The sequence below is a fragment of the Nicotiana tabacum genome, chromosome 7 (assembly GCF_000715075.1).
Source record: "Nicotiana tabacum cultivar K326 chromosome 7, ASM71507v2, whole genome shotgun sequence".
Taxonomy (NCBI): Eukaryota; Viridiplantae; Streptophyta; class Magnoliopsida; order Solanales; family Solanaceae; genus Nicotiana; species Nicotiana tabacum.
In genome coordinates this window covers 158,732,007-158,759,889 of record NC_134086.1, presented here as the reverse complement: position 1 = coordinate 158,759,889, position 27,883 = coordinate 158,732,007, and the positions used below count along the sequence as shown (strand labels likewise).

General features: G+C 34.6%; 1 protein-coding gene and 1 long non-coding RNA gene across 2 annotated transcripts; both read left to right on the top strand.

The window, feature by feature from the left end:
- The first annotated feature begins 1,589 nt into the window (after positions 1-1,589).
- LOC107810397 (brefeldin A-inhibited guanine nucleotide-exchange protein 2) lies at positions 1,590-17,336 on the top strand. Its single transcript, XM_016635175.2, has 11 exons — positions 1,590-3,140; positions 6,901-7,218; positions 7,328-7,673; positions 7,779-8,201; positions 8,284-8,573; positions 9,150-9,423; positions 13,061-13,560; positions 13,658-13,979; positions 14,115-14,493; positions 14,628-15,313; positions 16,450-17,336. The coding sequence occupies exons 1-11, from the start codon at positions 1,948-1,950 to the stop codon at positions 17,059-17,061; spliced, it is 5,343 nt and encodes a 1,780-aa protein (XP_016490661.1). The 5' UTR covers positions 1,590-1,947; the 3' UTR covers positions 17,062-17,336.
- Positions 17,337-18,893: 1,557 nt separating this feature from the next.
- LOC142161900 (uncharacterized) lies at positions 18,894-24,538 on the top strand. The gene is made up of 2 exons (XR_012693619.1): positions 18,894-23,052; positions 23,786-24,538. It is a non-coding gene; the product is annotated as an uncharacterized LOC142161900 (long non-coding RNA).
- Positions 24,539-27,883: the final 3,345 nt, after the last annotated feature.

Sequence of the window (27,883 nt, the reverse complement as noted above, 5' to 3'; positions counted from 1 at the left end):
AGTTTTGGGTCGTGTAAGGTTACTATCAAGAATATACAAAAAGCTTGTCTTGTCTCCTTTGTTTGATTCTATTATTAAACATTCCTCTTTTATTCACAAGATCCAAGAACACTTTGTTCATTTAGGAATCATCCAACTCATTCAATATTTGGGTGACAAATTCCTTCTTATTACAATTAATGCCATTTGTCACATTTATTGCATGTTTTCATTCTCATATTTATTGATAATCATTGAGCATTAACTTGACATTCATTGACTTGAACACGGTCACATACCATCAAAATTATCGAACTTCAAATATAGGATTTATTATATTTAACTAGGATCCACTCTTTATCTACTTATTAAATTGATTTAACAAAAAGGGCCTAAAACGTTTTGGTCAAACAAGAATATAGAGAAAAAGAAGTTGAAATGCAGCAAGAAGAAGAAAAAATAGCATGTGTGTGGTGGTTTAAGTTTTGGCAAACCTTAAATATTTCACAATACAAAATATGTTTAAATAACTCTAAAACGGCTACCGGTGCGTTTAGTACTATTTATCTCTTAACTGGTATATCCATATTCTTGTAAAATCAAATGTGAGCTTTTATAGCTTGTTTGTCCAAACTTCTAAAATCAGTTTATTTTAAAAAATATTTGTCTATTTTTGGTAAGAAGCAATTTGTGTTTTAGTAATTTATTTCAAAAATACTTTTGAGAATCAATTAATATTTGACCAAGCTTTTAAAAAATGATTATAAGTGTATTTTTCTCAAAAGTACTTTTTTAAAAAGTACTTTTAGAAATAAGCTATACTTTTTTATGCTTCTCAAAAACCATATGTGCTTCTACTCAAAAATATTTTTTCCTTCTAAAAACTTGACCAAAAACCTTAATTTTGGGAAAAAAATACTTTAAAAAAAGACCAAAAAGAGCTTCGCCAAACAGTGAACTGGCTATTAATCCAAAACAATCTTCTAATTTGATCATTATTATAGTAGTCTTGACATTGGGTTTAATAACACCCTTCTAATATTTCACTTAAACAATATATGTTCTGTCATATAATTACTAAAAAATGTACATTATTATCCAGATAATTATACAATCAAGTAATTACATAACATAGTAGATCTAAAATGTGTTTGTTTATCATATTATAATTATAATATTATATATAAAGTCATATTTCCAATCAGAAGTGTAATTACATTACATATTTTACAAATTTAATTGCCAAATATTTAAGAAAATAAGCCTTAACGAGTGACACATATAAAGTTGAGAAAGAAATTCTTTATCAAGATATTTAAATATATCATGCCTCAAAAGCATATATATATATATATATATATATATATATAAACATTATATTTTAAAAAGACAATATTTGGTTGGGAAAAGTTGTTTATATCAATTTAGTACCACAAAACTCCATACAAATACAATCTTTTGAGAGAATTGTAAACAATAGTTTGCCTTTTTGTTGGTAATATCTTAAGTTTGAATATCTTAAGTTTGAATATCTAGAGACACATAAGGAAACTTCACTTGACATTCCTAGGGATTTTTTTTCTTTTCAAATTCATTTCCTAGTAGAGATTGATAAAGCAGAAAAAGGCGTTAGTACGGTACTATTAGGCGCCTTCCAATTTCCTAAAATCCAAGTACCAAGCAACCACCATGTTCATTTCCTAAATTGCTTCTATGGTCAAACCATCGGGCTGCACACCACTTGTTTGATAATACTCCTACTATACGAAAAAAATAATCAAACACACATCGCGATCTAGATTCGCTCCACTTTCTATCACACTCCCCTCACTCCGTTCTCCTTCACCGGATCCACACATTCTGGCCGCCCCTCGTCGCCGCTGCAACTCCCATTACGACGTCGTCTTGAACGACCCTCCACACCGCCGGGCAATTACGAATCCAGATCCAATCTAACCCAAATCGGGAATGGCTTCTTCGGAAGCCGATTCCCGGCTAAACCAAGTGCTTCTCCCAGCCCTTGAGAAAATTATTAAGAACGGATCATGGCGTAAACATTCAAAGCTATCCCACGAATGCAAATCCGTTATTGAATTCCTTACTAACCCATCATCTTCAACCCCACCCACTTCCCCTTCTGCCCAACCCGATCCTGATACAACAAACCAACACCCCGGTGTTCTCCTAGATCTCTCTTTTAATGATTCCGAGCTTATTCTTAGCCCTTTGATAAACGCCGCAGTTTCAGGTCACCTTAAGATCGCTGAAGCTGCTCTTGATGCTGTGCAAAAGCTCATTGCTCACGGGTACCTTCGCGGTGAAGCGGACCCCACTGGAGGCCCTGATGCCAAGCTTCTATCCAAATTGATCGAGTCTGTTTGTAAATGTCATGATTTAGGAGATGATGCCGTGGAATTGCTTGTAATTAAAACTATTTTATCTGCCGTAACATCCGTTTCGATCCGAATCCATGGGGATTCTTTGTTACAGGTTGTGAGAACGTGTTATGATATCTATTTGGAGAGTAAGAATGTGGTGAATCAGACTACGGCTAAAGCTTCCTTGGTTCAAATGTTGGTGATTGTCTTTCGGAGAATGGAGGCTGATTCGTCTACTGTGCCATTGCAACCTATTGTCGTGGCGGAATTAATGGAACCAGCTGAAAAAGCTGATGCTGATGGGTCGATGACATTGTTTGTTCAGGGGTTTATAACCAAAGTATTGCAGGACATTGATGGTGTTTTTAATACTGGGACTCCGAGAGCCGGTGCTACGTCTACTGGTGCTCACGATGGGGCATTTGAGACAACTACATCGACTGTGGAGTCCACTAATCCTGCTGATTTGTTGGATTCCACAGATAAGGATATGTTGGACGCCAAGTATTGGGAGATTAGCATGTATAAGACGGCACTAGAGGGGCGAAAAGGGGAGTTGGTGGATGGGGAGGGAGAAAGGGATGATGATTTGGAGGTTCAAATCGGGAATAAATTGAGAAGAGATGCATTCTTGGTGTTTAGAGCTTTATGTAAGCTCTCAATGAAAACCCCACCGAAGGAGGCAGCAGCAGATCCACAGTTAATGAGAGGTAAGATTGTGGCATTGGAGCTGCTCAAGATATTGTTGGAGAATGCTGGAGCAATATTTAGGACAAGTGACAGGTATTTACCAGCTATTATACTCAAATCTATTCTAAGTACTATGCCTCAATCACTTATGCAATTGCTCGTCTAATTACTGTATATCCCTTCTTATTTCGATGTATTGAAGTATTGTCTCTGCCACACTGCCACTAGTTCATTTTGGGTGGCATAAATGTGTAAATGGCACGTGTTTATTTTGTTACTTGATCTAACTTATAAAGTATTGTTCATTTTTAATCATTTAGATAGTAATATTCTCAATGTTTCACATGGAAAGATGGTTATTTGTTGCTCTTATATGTGCTTAACTAAGGTAATACCAACAGATAATACGGCGAGTCCAAGAAGCTGCTTAGAGATAGTGATAACATTCCCCCGGTAACATACATGGTAGCATTTTATCTTAAAAGAAATTTGAAATGTGCTCCTATTGAGAATCCCACAGGGGAGTACCTTTTTCGCGATTGGCCTGGATAAAACAAGCCGAAGTAAAGTGCAAAGCACAGACTTCGGTCTATACATCTAGTTGGGGATTCGATGATTTCATACCATTCAGGTTCTGTGATTAGATCTTTTACTCCTCCTAGTATCTTCCGAAGCTGGGCCTTCTTTCGATTTCCAGTCATAGATCTCTCATGAAAAATAATATCCAACCATTCGTAACTTTGTGCTGTATAAAAGTAGAGAGAAGAAAAAGAGAATTGATGATTAACAATGTACAAGAATGGCTCCTCATGATTGATGATTTCTAATGCACAAGAGAAGCTTCTTATGTAGGAGTCTCAGAATACCTACAATATAATTTGTAATTACTTTCTCTGTCTAGTAAGGTATCTGAAGTGCTACTAATAAATGCATATTATTATATGATATTTTAGGGATTAGCATGAAATATTCTGCAGTATTCTGGCTTACGTTCAATAAATCAAGCCTTGTAAGCTGTAGCAATTAAATAAAAATCAAGCTTGTTAATGCAGACACATGTAAGTCTATTAATTCTCTTGACTCCCACCAAACTGAGCTACCGTTTCGTCCATGTTAGCTCCGAAATTAAATAGGTCCGGGAACCGATGTTTGAGGGATATATGTCCTAATCATTCATCAGGCCCAAAGGGTTCTTATCTACCATCACCATCTCTGAATGAATTTTGAGAGTACTCATTCTGAAGGTTTACATGTTTCCACACCCAACCCCTTAAAGCATGATTCCTAGTTTGTGGCTTTGTGCACCTTGGATCTTGAGCTCCATATTTAGCTTGTACAGATCTTTCTTCGTGATACTTTTTGTGAGTGTTGTTTTAGTTTTTCTGAGAAAGATCATAATTACTTATAATAAAGTTTCCAGCTTCCTTCTCACTTTATGTTACTGTACTCTATTTGAATAAATAGATTTTTTTTTAAAAAAGATACTGGAATATTTGAGTAAATCTTTCTTCATGATACTTTTTGTGAGTACTATTTTAGTTTTTCTGAGAAAGATCATAATTACTTATAATAAAGTTTCCAGCTTCCTTCTCACTTTATGTTACTGTACTCTATTTAAATAAATAGATTTTTTTTAAAAAGGTACTGGAATATTTGAGTAAATAGAGTTTTTCGTCATTTTTTTCCATCCAATAGGAAATCCCTCGAAAAAATTTCCAACTTTATCTGTATCTTTCATGGAATAGACATCGTGTAAGTGGACAGACTAAAGAAAAAAAAGACATGTAAATGGGGAGTTAGTTATTTATCTATACTATATTAAAAGTACGAAAACCCTTAGCGAAATATCGTTCACATTTTTTACCCTTTAAAAATAGAGTTTATATTGGACAAAATTGTGATTTAGGTTACCTTCCTATTATTTAGGATTTTAAAATTAATTCCCATTAATATACTTGGCCTAATATTTAGGACCTTCCTTAAATTGAAATTTCTTTTCATTTGGCAGTACAATAAAACCTTTAAATATAAGATGTTCATACACAAAATAACTAATGATTCTTTATTAGATGCATCTTTTCTTTTGTTATTTATGTTAAAAACTCTAGGAATGTTTTCTTTTTTACCTTTTCTTATTTTGTAAGAAATTTTACGAATACTTTATTTTATTTAGAAAACAATTGACTAAACATAGAATTAAAAAGTAAATTACAATACATTCCTCTAATTTCATGCCATCGAAGGTACACTTTATTTAAAACAAGTGACTAAACATAGAATAAAAAGTAAGTACAATTCTTTGTTTAGTTAGTTAAATATAACTAACCTTCTTTATATTCAGAGATTTAAATTTTTGTTTAATCTTTATATCTCATGGAGAAGGTACACGCACAAATCGCGTAGCCTAAGACTAGTTTTGTTAAAAAAAGTTAGCAGGTAATGAGTCTAGCACGCTATTGATAAGTAGTAGTCTCTCACCAATTGGATTTTCCTACTGTACAACCTCTTTTCAAACTTCTCCATGATCATTCTTACTTTTAAAACTTTTTCTTGATAATAAAAAAAATAACACTATTAGAAGTAGAGGTGCGGGCTTATTCCTACACCAACAAACTAAACCTGGTATTTAAGTGGAGAAGGGTAGAGGGGCGGGCTTATCCCCGAGTTTCGAAGGCTGTGGTTGGTCTTAATTTGTTACTGAGTTAATGGCACCAATTTATTCCTTGCTCCGAGATGCATGCCCAAACCACACAGAATCTCAATCTTACATCTTATATTCTTTCTTAACTCTTGTAGTCCGTGGAGTTCATTTAGAAGTTAAAAAAATAGCTTTTTGCTAGATTTATATGCAGGGGACCCATGAAATTATGACCCGCTCAAGTTGTTTAAAACTGGACGAGTTTGGCTGGGATATATTTATTGGCAGGTCAATTTGGGCTACCTGTGCGCAGCCCAAATTGACCCAAACTTTTAGGATGGTTTGACTTGGGTTGTGCCTAAATTGACTTATTATTTTAGCCGAAATAGACCCAACCATGTTGACCCAAGCAATATCTGGATGAGTTATGGCCCAAAGAATTTATTGAGTTGACTTGTTTTTACCTCCTATAGTTTAGCCCAACACGTCCATTTGGCACCCTTACTTAAGTGCAAACCTGAAATAGTCTCAAAGACCAACATAATTACTGTTACAATCTATTTCTTAGTTATTTTCTGGGTCGTTATGTAACAGCCCATGGACTGTTGGCGGTTAAACTTGAAACGGGGTTTCTAACAAAACTTCCCTTGGGCAAATCTCACATCGGAATTGGAGGGGAAAGTTACGGACTGCATAAGGGTGAGTTCAGGATTCTAATTCTCTTTGGGATGATAAATGACCTACTTAACTCAGTTGTTAAAGTACTGGTTTCATATGGTGGGAGTTGATGGTTCAAATCCAATCAAGGAGACAAAACTGTAAGGCCAAAAGCCTTGAGGTGGTGCAGAGGGTTGAGCTAAAGTGGACAATACCTTGACAGTTGGATCTGGGTCGTGACACGTTGAAGTTATGATGGTGGTTATTTTTTCACTGGTTAGGTGCTAGTCACAGTGTGGTCACCACTTCTCATTTTTGTTATCCTCATTTCTGCAATATTTTTTTCCTTCTGGTCATCTGCTAGATTTCTGCGTAAGTCTCATAACCTCTCTTTATTTGAAATTCTAATCAGTGCCTACTCTTAGGTCTTGGCACTGTCTGATTATTTGACCTACTGCAATCAGCAGGGCAACTTCTTGTGCATCTTTCAATTTCAATGATGGTTGGTCTAAATTCATGGTTATATTTGGTTTTAATTGCTTTGGTCTATTCTTACAGGTTTTTAGGTGCTATTAAGCAGTACTTGTGTTTGTCGCTTTTGAAAAACAGCGCTTCAAGTCTCATGATTGTCTTCCAGCTTTCATGCTCAATTTTTATAAGTCTGGTTGCAAGATTTAGAGGCGGCCTCAAGGCAGAAATTGGAGTTTTCTTTCCCATGATTGTTCTTAGAGTATTGGAAAATGTTGCTCAACCAAATTTCCAACAGAAAATGATAGTACTTCGATTTCTAGAGAGGCTCTGCATTGATTCACAGATTCTGGTTGATATATTCCTCAATTATGATTGTGATGTCAATTCGTCAAACATATTTGAGAGGTATCTTTCAAATCCTGTTGTCTGTGTATTACATAGTTAAGAAATTTCAGCTTAGTCTGATTATTAATTTCATCTGGTTCCTGCTTTGTTGTCCACACAATTCTCCCAGAATGGTCAATGGGCTTCTTAAAACTGCTCAAGGGGTACCTCCTGGTACAACAACAACTCTGTTGCCACCACAAGAGGCAACGATGAAGCTAGAAGCAATGAAGTGCTTAGTGGCTATCTTGAAGTCTTTGGGAGACTGGATGAACAAACAACTGCGTATTCCGGATACTCATTCAACCAAAAAGTACGAGGCACATGACAGTAACTCGGAACCTGGGACTCTTCCCATTGCAAATGGCAATGAGGATGAGCATACTGAAGTATCAGATTCTCATTCTGAATCCTCTAGTGAAGTTTCGGATGTTTCTACGATTGAGCAGCGTCGCGCTTACAAGCTTGAGCTTCAGGTAGGTGATAAGTATATTTGTTCTTTGGACAAGTAACTATTCTGATTGCCAAAAGAATTGTCATGAGCAGTGTCTGCGACATGGTCTAACTTGAAACTTGTGCAGGAAGGTATATCTCTGTTTAATAGGAAACCCAAGAAAGGCATTGAATTCCTGATTAATGCTAATAAAGTGGGGAGCTCACCAGAAGAAATTGCGGCATTTCTTAAAGATGCCTCTGGTTTGAATAAGACTTTAATAGGCGATTACCTTGGGGAAAGGGATGACTTAGCATTGAAAGTAATGCATGCGTATGTGGAATCCTTTGATTTCCAAGGAAAGGAGTTTGATGAAGCCATCAGGGCCTTTCTACAAGGATTCAGATTGCCTGGTGAGGCCCAGAAAATTGATCGAATCATGGAAAAGTTTGCTGAACGGTACTGTAAATGCAATCCAAAAGCTTTTAGTAGTGCAGACACTGCCTATGTCCTTGCTTATTCAGTTATATTGCTTAACACTGATGCCCATAATCCTATGGTCAAAACGAAGGTATGCTTTTTGTTTTGCAGGAGTTGACTATTTGTTTATGCCCATTTTCAGTAATTTGGCCTGATGTCCCATTATTCTGTAGATGTCAGCTGATGATTTTTTACGGAACAATCGCGGAATTGATGATGGAAAGGATTTGCCAGAGGATTATTTGAGATCTTTGTATGAGCGGATATCGAGAAATGAAATTAAAATGAAAGATGATAACTTGGCTCTCCAACAAAAGCAGTCTTTGAACTCTAACAGGATTTTAGGTTTAGACAGCATTTTGAATATTGTTGTCCGTAAGCGAGGAGATGGCAGTATGGAGACTAGTGATGATCTAGTCAGACACATGCAGGAGCAGTTCAAAGAGAAAGCTCGCAAATCCGAGTAAGATTCACTTGATAATTCTTCTATGCCTGGACGGGAGAAGTTATATTCTTGAAGTATTATCTTACTTCCATCATTCTGTCTTTGTTCTTAACAGCTTCTTTTCTTTACCCTCTGTAGCAGTTTCCTGTAAAGATATAAGAATGAGAGCTTTAAAAGAATTACATATTGATCTGCTGCTGAAAAATGATGATACTATTTACTATGTTGTATTCTTTTTGTGAGATCAATCTTTCACACATTCGTATTCATTAGGAAGCTTTAGAAGGATATGTCATAGTATCATTGCTTATGATCTCTTTTAGGCTATGTTGCGCTGACTCTCCAAAATGGTGCCGCACCTGTGTCGGATCCTCCAAAAATACACTACTTTTGGAGGATCCGACCCGCACCCGGCGACATTTTAGGAGAGTCCGACCCGCACCCAACGACATTTTCGGAGAGTCCGAGCAACATAGCTTTTAGGGAAGAAAGAAATATGTAATTTATTCATTACTCAAGGTCAATTTTGTGTACCACCTTTCATTCCATTGCGTGATTAACCTAGATCACTTTGAATTCAACTTGCCTTTGCAGATCAGTTTATTATGCTGCAACAGATGTGGTGATCCTCAGATTCATGGTAGAGGTCTGCTGGGCTCCAATGTTGGCTGCCTTTAGTGTTCCTCTAGACCAAACTGATGATGGAGTTGTGATAGCTCTGTGTTTGGAAGGATTTCGTTGTGCAATCCATGTTACTGCTGCAATGTCCATGAAAACACATAGGGATGCTTTTGTGACTTCTCTTGCAAAATTTACTTCTCTTCACTCACCTGCAGACATCAAACAGAAAAACATAGAAGCAATCAAGGTTTGTGTTTTCTCCTAGTATTGCATGCCCATGATTCTACTGTACTAAGTTAATCTGTTTTGTTGCTAATCTGATTTTTGATGGTGCTTACCAAGTTTGCAATTTGATTTTTTTAATTTTTATTTATTGTAATAGAGACTGTGCATAATATTCATGAAACCCCTTGCATGTACGCATTGTTGTCAGGACTTATAGTTTCCTCCCGAGCTAGTAGCTTATCCGATCTCCAGCATCGAAGTGAATGATGGATTTGCTAAGAGGTCTTCCTTTGTGTTGGCAGCTGATAATACAGTTTAGTAACATTAGCAAGTTGGTGCGGTGAATTTTGGAACAAGCTAGAATGAGTCTGAACAGATTGGAGTCATACGTGACGGTTGTTGTCTATAGTTTGGAACTGATTGTCATACGATAAATTGTAGGGCAAATCGTTGGAATTGATCAATAGAGCTGATGTACCTTCTATTGGGTAAGGTTGTGTTGAAGTTTCATAAGTTCAACCTACCCCTTTAATTCAGATCCAAGGATACTATTAGCTTGTGAAACCACGACTCACTGATAATGAAAAGATATAGTTTGACCTAAAATGATGTTTGAGTCAAATAACTGTCAACGGAGCTGGGCATTGATCTTAGTTTGATTGTAGCTTTCACCTTTCTTTTAGGCATAATATCTAATGTATCAAAGGATAGTTTCACAATATTTTTTATATTTAAATGAGTTTAGACTTCTCGACTTCAAAATTGTTTTATTCACCATCCCTAAAAATAATAAGTTGTAACCTTTTGTCAACACCTATTCTTCTTTTTTTTTTTGGTGGAGAAGGTAACAAATTTTATTATGCTAAAAAGATAGTCCTTAGCACATATAGTGTTACAAGACCCAAAATGTGGACATTAGGAATAAAAACTATTCTGACAAGTAGGAATAAAACTCAAAACTCTCATATTGATAACCGTCCAGGCGAAATGTGGACATTCATCTGGTAGTAGTTGAATTTTGACAAAATTTGGTTAAAAACATAAACAAGCCAAACAGGAAAACCATAATTTGACTAAATTTTATTCGAGAATGATCTTGGATGATGATAGGAATTCAAAGGATAAGGTATTGGTCTGCTTCATAAAAAAGGATAAGGTATTGGTCTGCTTCATAAAAAAGGATAAGGTATTGGTCTGCCCTAACAGATATCAGTGCCTTTGGAAATGAGAATAAGACTAAAAGTACACTTTCTAATGATTATGGTGCCTATCTGCTATATTTTTTGATTGGTAGGGTACTTTCTTGATTTTTTTCTATGCTCTTGAGAAATTTTCACACCCTTGTCCCTCTTTGAAGCCTAACTCCAGAATTTTATGCATTCCCGTTATGATATTGAAAAATCTGTGGTCTAGATTTAGTTTTCCACTCCTCTTTACTACCTAACTCCTTGTTCCATTATTTCTTAAATTCTCTCTCTTTTACTCACAGGAAATATTTTGGATACTGCTGCAGTTATCCTTTTTTCATTGACCTATTTCTGCTCAAGTCTGCCCAAAAGTGACTTAATCCTAGTAAAAAGTTTACGCTTCCAATAATTTAAATTCTTATTCACTATGAGGCCTGGATGCTCGGCAAAGCCATGCTCGGCTCCATTAATTTTGATTAACTTGGAGTTTTGGTTCTTAATATTTTTTTTTAATTTTATAAAAGGAAATTTGGTTCTTCATCTTTTGGGAGAAAACATCTCTAGAATTAGTCTCGTGTTCAGTAGCTGATCCAAATATGGGGTTTCAGGTAACCAAATTTCTGGAATATAAGTGATATGGACTGATTTTCCGGAATTCAAAGTCTTCCTTTGCATAATAGGGGACTAAGTTTAGTGTGACAATATGGAATTTTTTTTTTTGATCTTTGTTTGCATTTAGCATATTACCGTATCATTAGCTGAAATTCACCATCCTACACACTCACTAAGAATGAATGCCATGTATCTTGTTGTAAATTTTTTATTACCTTCCAATAAAAAAGGCTTAATATTTTTGTCACCAATTCCCAATACAGGGTGCACGTGGTTAACAAATGCTAGTCCATGATCTTTCATTAGTTTAGTTCTGACTACCTTGATTCTCGCTGAAGGTTGAGGGATTATATGCTAAATATCAAGGACCAATAGAATTTCCTATACCTTTGCTCTCACTTAAGGCAGGTTTCCATAGATAGACGTCTCGCGGTCTCGTCCACAACAAGAAAAAAGAAACAAAGTAGGTTCACATAACAAAAAAAGTATTACCGGCTCACTTTTTGCCTCCTAAAATGGAATTTTCATTTGACCACATGATTTTCAATATTATATATATTTTTGATGACCATTCAGTGTGTGTGTGTGTGTATATATATATACATACATATATATATATATATTATATTTTAAAGACGTTTGTCCTTTAAATTTCAGAGGATTAATCTATGATGCAAAGAATTTCTAAAAACATTTTAGATTTTCTTGGCTAACCACATTTTTATCATTATAAAACAATATCTGAAACTGATAGCAAAAATTGGTATCCACAAAACCAATCTACTCATCTACTGACAGCAAAGAAACTCCGCTTTATAGTTGGTTTTTCAGTTTTCGGGGACAGGTGCTTAATATCAATTAGTTATATTCTGTATTATTCAAAAAAAAAAAGGGTTACATCTCTTCAACAAATTTCTTCATGTTTTTCGCGCTTCAAACATTATGTGAATGCGTATTTTGCTGAAATTGTTATAATAATCTATTCAAAGGTAAAGAAAGAAAGAAAAAACCTTTAAGCGGAGCAAAGAGGGTCGATGGAAAGGGGAAGAGGAAGTTTATTTACCTGGAACAGTTCGCAACCCTATATTACACTGTATTTATAGTAGACTGTTACAAGTTTACACATTTAGAGTGCCAGGATTTCTACCAGAATAAATGATGGTTGGAAAGTGTTTTAGATCCAATCAAATTGGGCTGGTGGAGAATACCTCTCAGCACCAATCCAATGCTACCCATAGTCATGCCTGGTATTATGATTCAGTGGCTCTTTTGTAAGGTGTGGGGATGTAAGAGACTTTAGTGGACCCTTGGCTTCTCTTTCAGCCTGGACTTTCTTTTTCTCAACCCTCTTCTCTCCCCTTTTGGCTAATTAGTCAACCTTACGCTTTTTCATTTTCCTTTTTGTTCCTTTTAGCTGAGAATTAAACTAAATTTACTCAAATCCAAGAAAAAAAATCCTTGTACGAGTTTGCCTGCACCTCCTTGCAGATATGTGATTTCATGTGTATAATGAAGGGGTTGTTGGCAATTACACCGCTCGTGTGTTTTAGGCTCTAGATTTGTCATATTCTGGTGGGACTTCATGTATATTAATAGACTGCTCCTCGCTGACCAAGTGGCAAATGTAAAAGCAGGACCACGTTTCTTGTCAAAGTAGCAGGTAGTCTGGACCTTGTTTGACCTGAGTGGTTAGTTTCCCTGTGTCATTGCTATTAAGTTACCGTATTATCTTCTCCCTGAGGTTTATGGAAGACTATACAGTATCCTTGCAAGTAATGGCTGGTGGTTATAAATTCTATACTCATCCTTTCCTTGAGTTCCGAAGGGAGAAACTCATTGACTTTCCTTTTTGTTTAACAGGCAATAGTTACGATCGCAGATGAGGATGGAAACTACCTGCAGGAGGCATGGGAACATATTCTGACATGTGTTTCTCGGTTTGAACATTTGCATCTCTTGGGGGAGGGTGCCCCTCCGGATGCTACTTTCTTTGCACTTCCTCAAAATGAATTTGACAAGTCAAAACAAACTAAGTCTAGCATCCTTCCTGTCTTGAAAAAGAAAGGTCCTGGGAAGATTCAAAGTGCAGCTGCAGCTATGAGGAGAGGTTCATACGATAGTGCTGGTATTGGTGGCAGTGCTGCTGCAGGCATCACATCTGAGCAGATGAACAACTTGGTCTCTAACTTAAACATGTTGGAACAAGTTGGTGAAATGAACCGCATATTCATAAGGAGTCAGAAATTAAATAGTGAGGCTATAGTGGATTTTGTTAAAGCTTTATGCAAGGTCTCCATGGAAGAATTACGTTCTACTTCGGATCCACGGGTTTTTAGTCTCACAAAGATGGTTGAGATTGCGTAGGTCCTTTGGTTTCTTTACTTAAAGTGTATCATTTTGCTTTCTTTTTTACTTCCTGATAACTAGCAGAACTATTAATTCATTTTCGTTGAACAGGCACTACAACATGAATCGTATCAGATTTGTTTGGACAAAAATCTGGCAAGTTCTTGGTGAATTTTTTGTGACCATTGGCTGCTCCGAAAATCTTTCAATTGCCATATTTGCAATGGATTCTTTACGCCAGTTATCAATGAAGTTCTTGGAGAGAGAAGAATTGGCTAACTATAATTTCCAGAATGAGTTTATGAAGCCTTTTGTGATTGTTATGCGCAAGAGTAGTGCTGTTGAGATTAGAGAATTAATCATCAGATGCGTCTCTCAAATGGTTTTATCTCGAGTCAATCATGTGAAGTCTGGATGGAAGAGCATGTTCATGGTATAAACCATCTTTTGATCTTTACTCCATTATAAATTACGTGTTAATACCGAATATGCATTCTTTTCTTAAATTTCTAGTTTGTTCTTTTCACCTAATGTTTTTTTTTTCTTTCTGATTACCTAACGTTTTCAGGTTTTCACCACTGCTGCTTATGATGACCATAAAAATATTGTGCTGTTGTCTTTTGAGATAATGGAAAAGATTGTGCGAGATTATTTTCCATATATTACGGAGACTGAGACTACCACATTCACAGACTGCGTTAACTGCCTTATTGCATTCACTAATAGTAGGTTCAACAAAGATATTAGTCTCAATGCCATTGCTTTCCTTCGTTTATGTGCGGCAAAACTTGCTGAAGGTGATCTTGGCTCCTCGAGGAACAAGGACAAAGAAGCTTCTGGGAAGCCTTCACCATCTTCACCTCATAAAGAAAAAGACCACAATATTGAAAATGGAGAATTGACAGATAAGGAGGACCATCTGTATTTCTGGTTTCCTCTGTTGGCTGGTAAGGACAAAGACACCAGGATTTCATGCCTGTAAAGCAAATGCTCTCTTTCACTGTTCTTTGTAGAGACAAGTTTTAAGTCTAGGTTAATATTTGTTATACTTGTTTAAGAAATTATTCCTTTTCTCTTACAGGACTATCTGAACTTAGCTTTGACCCGAGGCCTGAAATCAGAAAGAGTGCTCTGCAAGTGCTGTTTGATACCTTACGCAATTATGGGCACCATTTCTCTTTATCATTATGGGAAAGGGTGTTTGAATCTGTCCTATTTCCAATCTTTGACTATGTTCGACATACGATTGATCCTTCAGGTGAAAACTCACCTATGCATGGAAATGATGATGAAGAGGGTGAGCCTGATCAGGATGCATGGCTTTATGAGACCTGCACACTGGCACTCCAACTGGTTGTAGATCTTTTTGTTAAATTTTATGACACAGTCAATCCTCTTCTGAAGAAAGTGCTGTTCTTATTGGTGAATTTTGTCAAGCGTCCTCATCAGAGTCTTGCTGGTATTGGCATTGCTGCATTTGTCCGTCTTATGAGCAATGCTGGGAATCTTTTCTCTGAAGACAAATGGCTTGAAGTGGTTTTGTCCCTTAAAGAAGCAGCTAATGCAACTCTTCCAGACTTCTCTTTTCTTCTGAATGAAAATAACAACTATTGGTCCCAGGAAGAAGATATGGCTAGGAATAGCAATGCTGAAACCATTGGGACAGATTCTCCAGATGAGGACTTGGAAAACCTGAGGAGGCACCGTCTATATGAAGCTATTTCTGATGTGAAGTGTAGGGCTGCTGTTCAGCTATTATTAATTCAGGTATCCAGCATAGCCACTACTGTGGGTTTAGTTCTAATTCATTTATATATGCTCTCCTGAAGCAAGTAAAGATGGTATACACTATGTCAAAGGTACACGATAAAGGGCTTGATCAGTACATTGCTTCATGTTCCTACATAAAAATCATTAGTGTGATGGATTCAGAAAGCCCAATGAATGTCGTACTTTTTATAAGATCTTTTGAATATCTCGTGGTTTGACTTGACATTGTTAGACACAAATTGAAGGTGGATAACGTGTCAAATTAAGTGGGAGAAATGTGGGGTTGCCATATAGTTTTGGTTTTAAAATATATAGGCACAGTTAGAAATTTTGGACGCATGTATATTTGGTGTGCTAGCGTTTATTCAAGCTCTTAAGTTAGAAATGTATATATGGATAAAAAATAACAGATTTATGTTGGAAACTAAAGCTATTTTTAAATGTCTAGAAGGAGATACCGTGAAGTCCATATTGGAATAGGAGTAATTTGATGAAGGTTGGGGTAAGATATTTTAATAAGGAAAGATAACCGGATAAGTGCTCCACTTGATAAACAACCTACCATTCATGAGTTATTGATTTACGGTTGCGTTATCTTTTCTCACAGTTTTTCATCAATCTGAGATTAATACTATTTTATTTTTTGATGTTAGAACTATAACTAGTAACGCCTTCATAGAAGTTAGTACCTAATTTCATCATAGTTTCTTTTATGTATGACTAGAACTGGGAAAAAGAGAATCAATTATAATTGAGTAATACTATGAACTTTTGATGCCTTCTCAAGTTTCAGACAATCTTTCTATTGCTGATCTCTGTAGTTTGAGATTAGAGACTCAGAATATCTCAGAATCCTGTAGGACGATCTTTGATATGATAGGTGTTCGTGTTTTTGGTGTTTGGCGGTTGTGTTTCTCTTTCTAGGTGTCTACTTGAACTCGGGATATCTTTGTAGTGTTATTTTGGTCATTCGCTGAAGTATGGGGGCCGTGTGCTTCCTTAAATGTCATGTCTTTAGAAAGAACATTGATATTATTGGAAACCTTGTATGGTCAATTTGATTAATCTTTCCTGCTTTTCGTGTATATGTGGAGAGCATAATTACTACCATATTGGTCGCTTGCACATTGCAGGCTGTGATGGAGATCTACAACATATACAGACCTCAGCTGTCTAGCAAAAACATCATTGTCCTCTTTGATGCCATGCGTGGTGTGGCGTCTCATGCTCATAAGATAAACAGTGACGCAACACTGCGGTCAAAGCTTCTAGAGTTCAGTTCCATGACCCAAATGCAGGACCCTCCATTACTACGGCTTGAGAATGAGGCATATCAAATTTGCCTCTCATTTTTACAAAATCTTGTGCAAGATAAACCTACTGGTTTTGAAGATTCTGAAGTGGAAACTTACCTCGTCAACCTTTGCAGCGAGGTCTTACACTTCTATATTGAAATTGCACGTTCAAGACAAATGTCTGAGTCATCTCTTGGTGCACAGCTTCGTTGGTTAATCCCCCTGGGCTCTGGTAGAAGGAGAGAGTTGGCTGCACGTGCACCTCTTATCATTGCAACTCTCCAGGCAATATGTAGTTTAGGAGATGCATCATTTGAGAAAAACTTGTCTTGCTTCTTCCCATTACTTTCAAGCTTGATAAGTTGTGAGCATGGCTCAAGTGAGATTCAGTTAGCCCTGAGTGATATGCTCAGCTCATCCGTGGGTCCTGTTTTGCTTCGATCATGTTGAGCTTAGGGTACTCATATGTTTTTTTTCTTCGATATATGGTAATATTTCTTGTATTTTTGCAATTTTTGCTATGATCTAATATTGCAGAAAGATAGTTATGGTGCTTCAAAAACTAGTGATTGTTTATCTGCCCAGGCATTTAGAACCTTCTGCAATATACTGAGGAGCTTAGCTCTTTGTAGAGTCATTAGATGTTAGCAGGAGTTCTGGTGTTGTATGTGTAGCATTTTCCTCTACATTATATGAGCAATTTCATGTCTAAAGTTTGCTTGTTCTGTATCGGCTCAGAATCATTTTGTGGGCTTTGTTTATCTGATTAGTTGCAGGGGTCTGGTAATTGATGTTTGATTTTACAGCTCTGAAGCAGTATAAGATCATCCATGGCGATTCCGTTGGTTAGAAGACAAAGATGTTATTTGTGTTTGATGCACAGGTATGCTTTTGTTGGATTGATGTTTACTTTTTTCAATTTATTTTTTGATGGTAATGATATTCGGGCCAGTTTGCGTGCACCTCGGCTAATATGCCGACAAGCAGACTTGATGGGTTGGCCTCATGAGCAGATGGGCTAAATGTTGTTGCTGGGATTCAGACCTATGATTTTTAGGTTGTTACTTCTATGCTTCAACCACTAACATAATTTCCTTAGGGATGGGTGGATGGTTACCTTTTCGTAATTGCTTTATGGAATATAGCCTTGATTTTTCACTGAACCTGCAAGGAAATATTTTCGCTGGCATATCCAACTGTTTTTTGATGTTATTACTCTATAAGCAATGACCATTAAGGGACTCAAGAATTTTCTCTGGAAGGCGTGTACAGATTGTCATTATTCTTTTACAACTCAAAGATATACTTTGCTGGTGATCCAGTTCTTTCCTGTTATCATGGACTAACTGAGTAACTAAGGTTTCTGAACCCTCGAAAAAAATCCCTTTCGTCTTTTTATGCAAGTTTCTGTTTCTGCTATGTCTGGGCGATTATTGTGGTGTTTATGCGTTGTGATTTTGGAGGGCTGCCAGTCTCCACTTTCCATGTAGTTTCTTTACCTGTTTTCCTTTTTCCGTTTAGAGCTTTTGTTAAAAAACGGACAGATATGATTGAGTGGTTATTTATGTTGATTTGTACCCTTTTTACAGAGAGGTGTTTTTTTTATTACGAAGAAATGGTCTCCTATAGCCACTTACAATTTAAATTGAAGAAATGACCTTTTCATATCTCTTGTGTGTTATTTTTAGATCTCTCATATGTAGAAATGAAGACTGCTTGTAAAAAAGACATAAAGCCCCGAACACATTTTTAAAGGACTATAAACCAATTGAAGGAGTAATTTTCCTCATCTTCCAAGTCTATGGTGACAGTGCTTTTTACTGTCGTATCAGTGATTTGCAACTTTTCATTTATCCAAGGAACTCTGTTTTTGAATCTTCCCACTTTGTTAAATTTCTGTTCATCTATAGTATTACAAATGACTGAAAGAATCTATCCTAGTGTAAAAAAATGTCTTTTTTTTCCTGGTGGATATCAACGTGAAGGGAGACTCAAAAATTTTCTCGTCCAAAAAATACTCATTTGTCGCTTTTCAAGATTTTGGGAACGCGTTCAGATGTTTTGTACTGTAATTTTAATGAGGATAGGTATTAACTTAAAAAGTTACTTTTGTTATGATAAAAATCAAAATATGGTGGATGTCTACTCTTCCTCCATGATCTTTCTCTCAAATGGTTAATGGCATATTCAATGACATATTTTCTATGTTCAATGACATATTCCATGACATATTTGCTTCACTTTTCATGCCTATATAAAGGCTTTGTAATAGATAGGAAAATACACACAATTGAAGAAGAAAATCTCTTCCTTCTCTCTATCTCTATTCTTGTTCATGTTTTACTAAGTTGCTTTTATTTCTTGTTCATACTTTACTAAATTGCTTTTATTTCTTGTTCATGCTTTACTAAATTGCTTATATTTCATAACACGTTATCAGCACGAGTCTCTAACCAATTGTATTTATATATCTACAAAAAAATTTCCTACATCCAGAAAAATTACAATTAGAAGCCATACATATTATCACATGGTTAAATGTAAAGAGAAACTACATATGGTAAATAATGAAATGTAAGAAGGTATGATTATCTTATACTTGTCATTCCTTTAAAATCTCATATGCACACAACTTTGTACTACACCTGTATTGCATAAGCACATATTAATATTACACCTTTTATATCACATGAATGGAATAAAATTTTCGAAGTTCTATATGTTAAAATCATAGTAGCAGTTAATTGTTGATATGATGCATGTCATGGTAACCAAGGATATTTTATATAAATTGTCTTATGCATATTTATGTGTTAACTATTTTCAATCTGTCCTGCCGCTTTTAACATTTTCTTTTACTTGGATGAATATTTTTTTTCCTTTTGGATTTTTACACTTGCATATAGTACAAAAAAAAAGGAATAAAATATAATAATAAAATTGGTCACACTGATTAAAAGCATAAATCATCTTGAAGAAAACAAGAAATACTTCACATCTTTATCTAGGTTGATTAATTACTTCTTTGAAGTTTGGAAAACAAACCAGCTATTGAGAAAGTATACTTCATAATTTATGGTCGTATCATTTGAAAGCAAACAATAATTAGTATGATTACTAGAAGAGGTACTTTTGAGTATCCATAACCTACTTGATGTTTGCTACTAACTTACCATTTTTAAGTATTTTATATGAATGATGCACAAGCTACAACTGGTAAGTTGTTACCTATAATGTCACTTTTCAGGTAATATAAATGCTGAATTTATGTATTAGTACTATATATGTGTTGTTACCTATATGGTGTATTTTTGATAAATTTATTCACTAATTGCTTGGTTGAATTGAGTGAAGGAAAGTCATGGCGTTTAATCAAATCCAATAGGTAGGGTATACCCCGAAAACAACAATATTTTTGAGAGAGACTCAATAATTAAGACAATGATTTTATGATTCTTTTAAACTCTAATAAAATTTAGAAGAAATATTCTGACTACAAACAATTGTATTTCATATAGATGCTACAAATAATTAATAAAGTTTTACGCTGATTTGAGATTTGTACACTTATTTAAGAAAGCAAATTTGATTTGCTAAGTTGCAAATTAGTTGTGTACAACTTTCTTGGCATGTGATTGAAATTAAGGCTTGAGAATGAATCTCAATATTTTTTAGCCTATTATGCTATTGATTAAGACATCGGGATCAAGTCCTGATGCTCCATAATGATAAGAGTTGGGTTTGAGTCCCAATTTATTATGGCCTAACATGCCTTTATATTGGTAAGACATTGAGTTTGAGTCACGATGTACCATATTGATGATATAATGATGACTAAAGAAAAATAATATATTTTTCATGAAAAGGCATAAAAATTGTCCCACTTGATTTGCTCCATTCTTGAAATGAATGTGATAACAGTGCATAATAAGTTTCAATGAAGACAAGTGGTTGAACAATGAACATGGGCATTCCAAATATCAAAATAATAATAATCATCACTATGATTATAAAAGGAGAACAATAAGGGTTCTCAAAATAGTCCTTCAAAATATGAAGGTAATGCTTACCATCAAATTGACATGAAAATAATAAAGCACGTCGCTGATTATGATCCATTCCTTGAAGAGAATGTGACTTGTGATAAGCATTGAGAATGCAAACCCATTCCTAAAGTTGAATGTGACAATATGTGATAAAAACAATGAATAAAGACATGTAATTCATGAATACCACACAACTCACCTCTAAGGGAGGTTTGAGTAAAATAAAGAGAATAAATATTATTGTGTGGTTACATGAATATGTCATTGGTCGCGTACATGTGATATGCCAAATATTATTTTGTCATGCCTTATAAAAGTTATTAAAGGCAAAGTTAAAGCAAGAAATGATTTTGCTTATGATGATTTTGACCATGACAATTTATTATGATATAATTTTCTCTGTGAAGGAGACATTTACCATATGAATGGTATGATAAAAGATCTTGTAGTACAAAAGTTGTTAAGAACTCCGGAAAAACTAATTTGTTACTACCCGGATGAATAAACTTATTCATGACATTGATATTGTAAAGTCTTAAAAGAAACTTTTTGAGTTTCAACTATATAAGTCAAAGTGATTGGCATATTGAGACTATAAATGAAAGGAAGATTGAATATCTTCATATTTCTATAATCATATTGGGTAAATATGAAAGGTTACCCGGTCTTCTTTCTATTTGTACTACACAAATATAAGCATGATGTTGGAATCATATGCCACCAGTAAACTAGAGGTTTACTAAAACAAATATTAATTGGCATGACCGGTTGGTCATCTCGGTTCAATTATGATGCGAAAAATTAATTAAGAATTACATTGACATATATTGAAGAATAGAAGATTCTTCAAGAATTCTCTTGTGCTGCTTATTCTCATGATATACCAGTTAAAGGTTGGGATTGAATCCTTTGATTTCTAGAAGGAATAAAATGTGATATATATATGGGCCCAGTCACCTGCCATGTGGACCGTTTACTATTATATGATTTTAATAGATGCATCTATTTTATGGTCACATGTGCATTTGTTATCAACTTGTAGTTTGGTTTTTGCAAGATTGCTTGCTCAAATTATTAAGAGCACAATTCCAGAATATAAATTATGATGATTTATCTTAATAATACTGGTTTAAATCCAAGTTGGTTTAGCAGAAATTGTATGCCTCGAATTATAGCTAAATCATTGGTTATGAGAACAAAACTCCCAAAAACGAAATTTGGTATGAGATTTATTATTTAATATACAACAGCACTTGTACGCATCTAGCCAAGTTATAAAAATTTCTCCCTATCACAATCGGTTCAGGGTCAGGAACCAAATAATTTCTATATAGAAATATGGATGTGCTATATGATTTAATTATGCCACCAAAATGTACAAAGATGAGTTCCCAAAGATGGTTGGGAAATGTGTTGGTGATCCCAACATTAGGGGGAGAAAATGGGCAGCTGAGAGAGTGATACGTGAAATGAATTATTATGAATACATATAGATCCTCGTACAAGAAAATATAAACTTGAAGTTCAAGTGATATTCATTTACAAATTATTGCCAGACGCATTTGCTGACTCAAAGCTAAATGTCATATTTCAGCTGCTAATGCTCCAAATAGAATAAAGTCCATGAGGGACAGAGTCTATGGCACACATGAAGTGTAACAGACCAATCGGTTCCAAAGATAAAACTCCTTGAAGAAGGAGAGGGGCAAATATTCAAAATGGTCATAATAAGAAGGCAAGTGCCCTAAAAGGGCACCATGACATAACACTTCATAAGACCTCATGGGAGAGGCTCAGGTACCTGAAAATAATGAAATAAAGAGATCTCAATAAGTTATGTCTTTATTGGGTAATGATGGAACCGACATAAAATGATTGTCGACGATATTGTTAATATAATGCAGCGCTCAATATGATTAATATTGACGAGGATCTTGAGATCAAATCTGTCATGAAATTTGGACGGATAAAAGATTGGCCAAATAAAAAATACGCAATGAAATTGACTTCACTTGAAAAATGTGAAATTGGACGGATAGTCCAACACCTGAAATTATAAAGTCAATTAAGGTATAAATGTGTTCTTGTGCGAAAGGTTCAAGTCGATAGACATAAAGACGACTTGTGGCACAAGAAAATTAGTAAATATCCTCACATTGAATATATGGAGACATGTTCTCTTATAGTGGATATAGTCACTTCAGGTTTTAATATGGCAATATATGAAAAACTTGATATGCGTATAGTGGATAACATTGAAAGATTTAAATTGTCTTGGAGCATATTAAGGTTTCCAAGAAATTTATTAAATAAAGCTTCAAAAATCCTTATACGGATTGAAACAATCAGGGCGCATGTGGTATAATCATCCGAGAGAGTACTTGTTGAAAGAAAGGTATAAGAATAATTCAATTTGTCCTTGTGTCCTTATAAAAGGATATGGATTTGAATTTAATCGCCATGTATGTTGATGATTCAAATATCATTAGAACTCCCGGAGAGCTTCCTAAAGCAGTAGACTGTTTAAAGAAAGAATTTGAAATGAAAGATCTTGGAAAGACAAAATTTTGTCTTGGTCTACAAATTGAATATATGAAAGATAGAATTTTTGTCCTTCAATCAGCATACACTAAAAATATTTTAAAGAGCTTCTATGTGGATAAAGCACATCCATTAAGTACCCCGATGGTTGTGAGATTACTCGATATAAATAAAGATCCACTTCGACCTCATGAAAATAATGAAGAGCTTCTTGGTCCTAAAGTACCATATCTTAATGCAATTGGTGCGCTAATATATCTTGCTAACACTACAAGGCATGACATAACTTTTTCAGTTAATGTCTTAACAAGATATAACTCCGCTTAAGGAGAAATTGGAATAAAATCAAGCACATATTGCTTTATCTAAGGGGGATTACCGATGTGGGCTTATTTTATGGCAATGATTGCAATACCGATTTTGTTGGTTATGTCGATGTGGAGTATTTATCTGACACACACAAGGCTTGATCTCAAACATATTATGTGTTTACATGTGTGGCACTGTCATATCTTGGCGATCGACTAAGCAATCAATCGTGGCTACTTCTTCTAATCATGCTGAGATAATTGCTATTCATGAAGCAGGTCGAGAATGTGTATGGTTGAGGTCTACTATACATCTTATTCGAGACAAATGTGGTTTGAAGTGTGATAAACTACCCACAGTTTTGTATGAAGAAAATACAACATGCATAACCCAATTAAAGGGAGGATTCATAAAGAAGTTAGGACAAAGCACATTTCACCTAAATTATTGTTCACACATAATCTTCAAAAGAATGATGATATTAATGTGCAACGGATCCGTTCAAGTGATAATATGACTGATTTGTTCACCAAATATCTACCGGCGTCAACCTTCAAGAAACTAGTGTACAAGATTGGGATACGAAGGCTCAACGATGTGAACTGATGATCTCATCAGGGGGAGTTAATACGCGTTGTACTCTTTTTCCCTTACAAGGTTTTGTCCCATTGGGTTTTCCTTGCAAGGTTTTTAACGAGGCAACCAAAAGGCGTATTTCTAATATGTGTACTCTTTTTCCTTCATTAGGATTTTTTTTTCCCATAGGGTTTTTTCCTAATAAGGTTTTAACGAGACACATTATTTATGGACATCCAAGGGGGAGTGTTATGATAAAAATCAAAATATGGTGGATGTCTACTCTTCCTCCATGATCTTTCTCTCAAATGGTTAATGACATATTCAATGACATATTTTCTATGTTCAATGATATATTCCATGACATATTTGCTTCACTTTTCATGCCTATATAAAGACTTTGTAATAGATAGGAAAATACACACAATTGAAGAAGAAAATCTCTTCCTTCTCTCTATCTCTATTCTTGTTCATGTTTTACTAAGTTGCTTTTATTTCTTGTTCATACTTTACTAAATTGCTTTTATTTCTTGTTCATGCTTTACTAAATTGCTTTTATTTCATAACAACTTTGAAATTTTACTCACCATTTACTGTAATTTAATTCTAAAAATTGGTCAAATTGACTATCGATAAACTAAATTTATCAAAGTGGGTTGGAGAAAGTGATGGGAAAATTTCATCTACTACAAGGTGACTTCTGAAACGTTGCGCCTTGGTCCTTAAAGAACCCAAGTACCTTCTCTTGCATTCATCAGCCTCACACTCTTTGCTTATCTTTTAATTGATATTTTTGTTTATGCCTTTAATCCTTTATTGCTTTGTTTATGCTTTCATTAGTGCTAAATTAGTCTTAGTTGGTGATTAAAGTCGTGAATGTTTAATTGCTTAATTATTTTATCCGGGTTTTCAGAGTTGCTAATCTCTTGAGGGTTTTCACAGCTTAGGGTTACAATTGATTGAGTTCATAGAGGTAATTAGGCGTCATAGCATAATTGGTTCTTGTTCTTCCAATCGATTGTAGGCTTCACAGAGTTGCTAATCTCTTATTGTTGATTATGCGTATTTTGCTATATCCGTGTTTTTGTTAGTGCCGTCTGACATGTAAATTCCAAAAGATTGTTCATTAACGCTTGATTTTCCTTCACATATGCAGACCCTAAGAGCCAAAAGAAAAAAATGATGACAAATATGTAAATTTTTCATGTGGTGTCTAGTTTTGCGCCGGGGATTGAATCTAAACCCACTTTTAAAAAAAAGTTTAACTGATATTCAATTTTTAGTAACTTCAGATACATACATTTTTCTCTTCTTCACTGCTGCTTTCTTCTTCTTCTTCTTCTTCTTCTTCTTCTTCTTCTTCTTCTTCTTCTTCTTCTTCTTCTTCTTCTTCTTCTTCTTTCTTCTTCTTCTTCTTCTTTGTGTTAATGAGTTTGTTAAATTTGTTGTTGTTTTAACAATTTGATGATTAAGATTTGTTTTTTATGATATTTGAAAGTTATGTTTCAAATTTGGAGTAGATTTGGTGTTGAACCATGTGTTGGATTGTTGAAATTCGAAGAACAAGTTTATGTTTAAGAACTTCAGATTTTGAATTTAAGTTGTCTGAAGTTGTACTGAGAAATTGGACTACTTAAGATTTTTGATTTTGAATCTGATTTGAATATGAAGTTGTGTGAAGTTGTACTGAAAAATTGAACTACTTAAGATTCGAATTTCTGAAGTTGCAATTGAAAGATAGAAAACTTTCAAATCTGAAGTTGCTTTGAAGAGTTTGAACTACTTAAGATTTGAATTTCTGAAGCTGCAGTTGAAAGATATGAGAACTTTAGATTTGATTTATGAAGTTGAATTGAGGAGATTGTTCAGACCCGAACGACTACACTTAACAAAATTTTGTGTAATGCTAGTATAAATTCAATGGCAGCCCAAAAAATGTGTATATATGCAAATGCTCCGACAAATATTGTCGGCAATTTAAGGAGTTTTGACACAGTTACCCACAAAAACAAACTATTTACCCTTGTCTACCCATTTATTTTTCTACCCATAAACTAATTACATTTCCTACCCATAGTAGGTTTTGTGGGGAATTTTTTCTTTATTCTCCAATTCTTTTTTATTTCTATGCTTCTTTTCTTTTCTTTTTTCTTTTTTCTTTTTTTTTTCTTTTCTCCTTTTCTTTTTTCTCGTTTTCTTCTTATTTTTTTCTTTTTTCCTTTTCTAATTTCATTTAACTTCTTTTTTTTATATTCTTTTTCTCTTCATAATCTAATTTCATTTACTGTTTTCACTATTATTTATTATTCTTTTTTATATTATTACTAAAAAAAATCAAATTGTGTACCAATTAAATGTAGCTAATACAATCAAAAAAATATTAACTAACATATGATACCAGTATAGTATATAGCTATACCAACAGGGTATACAATTATACGCAAAGAGTTAAAAAAATTTAATTCAATTATTAAACTGAATAATATCAGTTGTCAATAAAAATTTTAAAAAATTCTAAAAGGATCTAATTGTAAGAGTATACCGTTACATTATATAGCATACTATAATTTTTTTATTTTCAATTTTCCCCTCACGATGGGTAAAAGCTTAAAACAAATTAAAAGGAAAAAGACAAGTGAATTTACGGGTAATAAATATACTATTATAGTATATTGTACACTATTACAACATATTGTTACAATATCTTGCATATTATTACAGTATATCATAACAATATATTGTATACTATAATGATATACTGTTGCAGTATAACTATATACTCCTATAGTATATTAGTATATTGTAGCGGTATACTGTTAGGTAGCTGTGTTCTTCTTTGATTATTACTGTAGCTGTGTTCTTCTTCGATTTTCAACTGAAAATTTCGATCTCAATCACCTCAAATCAGCTCCAAATGCTATCAAATTTCAGTATGAACTTTCAGAAGGTACTATAAGCAATATTTAACAGCACCCACTTTGAATCAAACAAGAAATCTTCAAAAATAAAATTGAGCTTCAAGCCCAACAATGGTGGATATTCAAATACACATAAAAATTTGGATTTGGGAAGCTTACTCGAAGATACTATAAGCAATATTTTATAGCACCACATCGAATCGAATAATCTTCAAAATAATAGCACCACTTCAACAAAGCAATCATGAAAGAAGAGGTGAATGGTGGCTGGGCCAGAGGCAGGGGCATCTTTGAACATCTGGGAGGTTACTGAGCCAACAAAAATTTCAACTTTAGGACAAGTCTTGGCATAGTAGTTAACGGTGAGTTGTCGAAGCTGTCGTCGGGGGGTATTGATGGATGGGGAGTTGAGCAAAGAATTAGAGGAAGGTAAAATGAGGAAGAAGAAGAGGACATAATAAAGGCGGGTAAATAGTTTGGGGCGCGTGGTTAGGAGTAGTAAATAGTTTGGGCTTGGGCATTCAGGGATAAATAGTTTTTATAAAGTGAGATTTTCTCAATTTAAAGAGGATATTTCCATATTTCGCTAGGAATTAAACTTGGTAATTAGCACAGCAAAGACATTGTCTACACTCAGCGACATGACTTCGTCCACTTCTTTCTTGTAACACTCCTCTAATTTATATAAATATCAAGGCTCGTTAAATATAGAATTTAATTTTTTTATCTTCTTTATGAATTTAAACCCTTGTGATTGATTTTTGAGCTACTTCCCTATTTATATAAATAGTTGGATATATAATTATGAGAATATTAATAGTTTAATATTTCTAATTATTAAAAGTGGGTATCATTAATTATTAATTAAGTAAAGAAAAAAAA

Coding starts and splice junctions, on each gene's coding strand:
- LOC107810397 (XM_016635175.2), top strand. CDS start 1,948: ATGGCTTCTTCGGAAGCCGATTCCCGGCTAAACCAAGTGCTTCTCCCA. Junction 8,202..8,283: donor ATCCTATGGTCAAAACGAAG/GTATGCTTTTTG, acceptor ATTATTCTGTAG/ATGTCAGCTGATGATTTTTT. Junction 13,980..14,114: donor GATGGAAGAGCATGTTCATG/GTATAAACCATC, acceptor TAACGTTTTCAG/GTTTTCACCACTGCTGCTTA.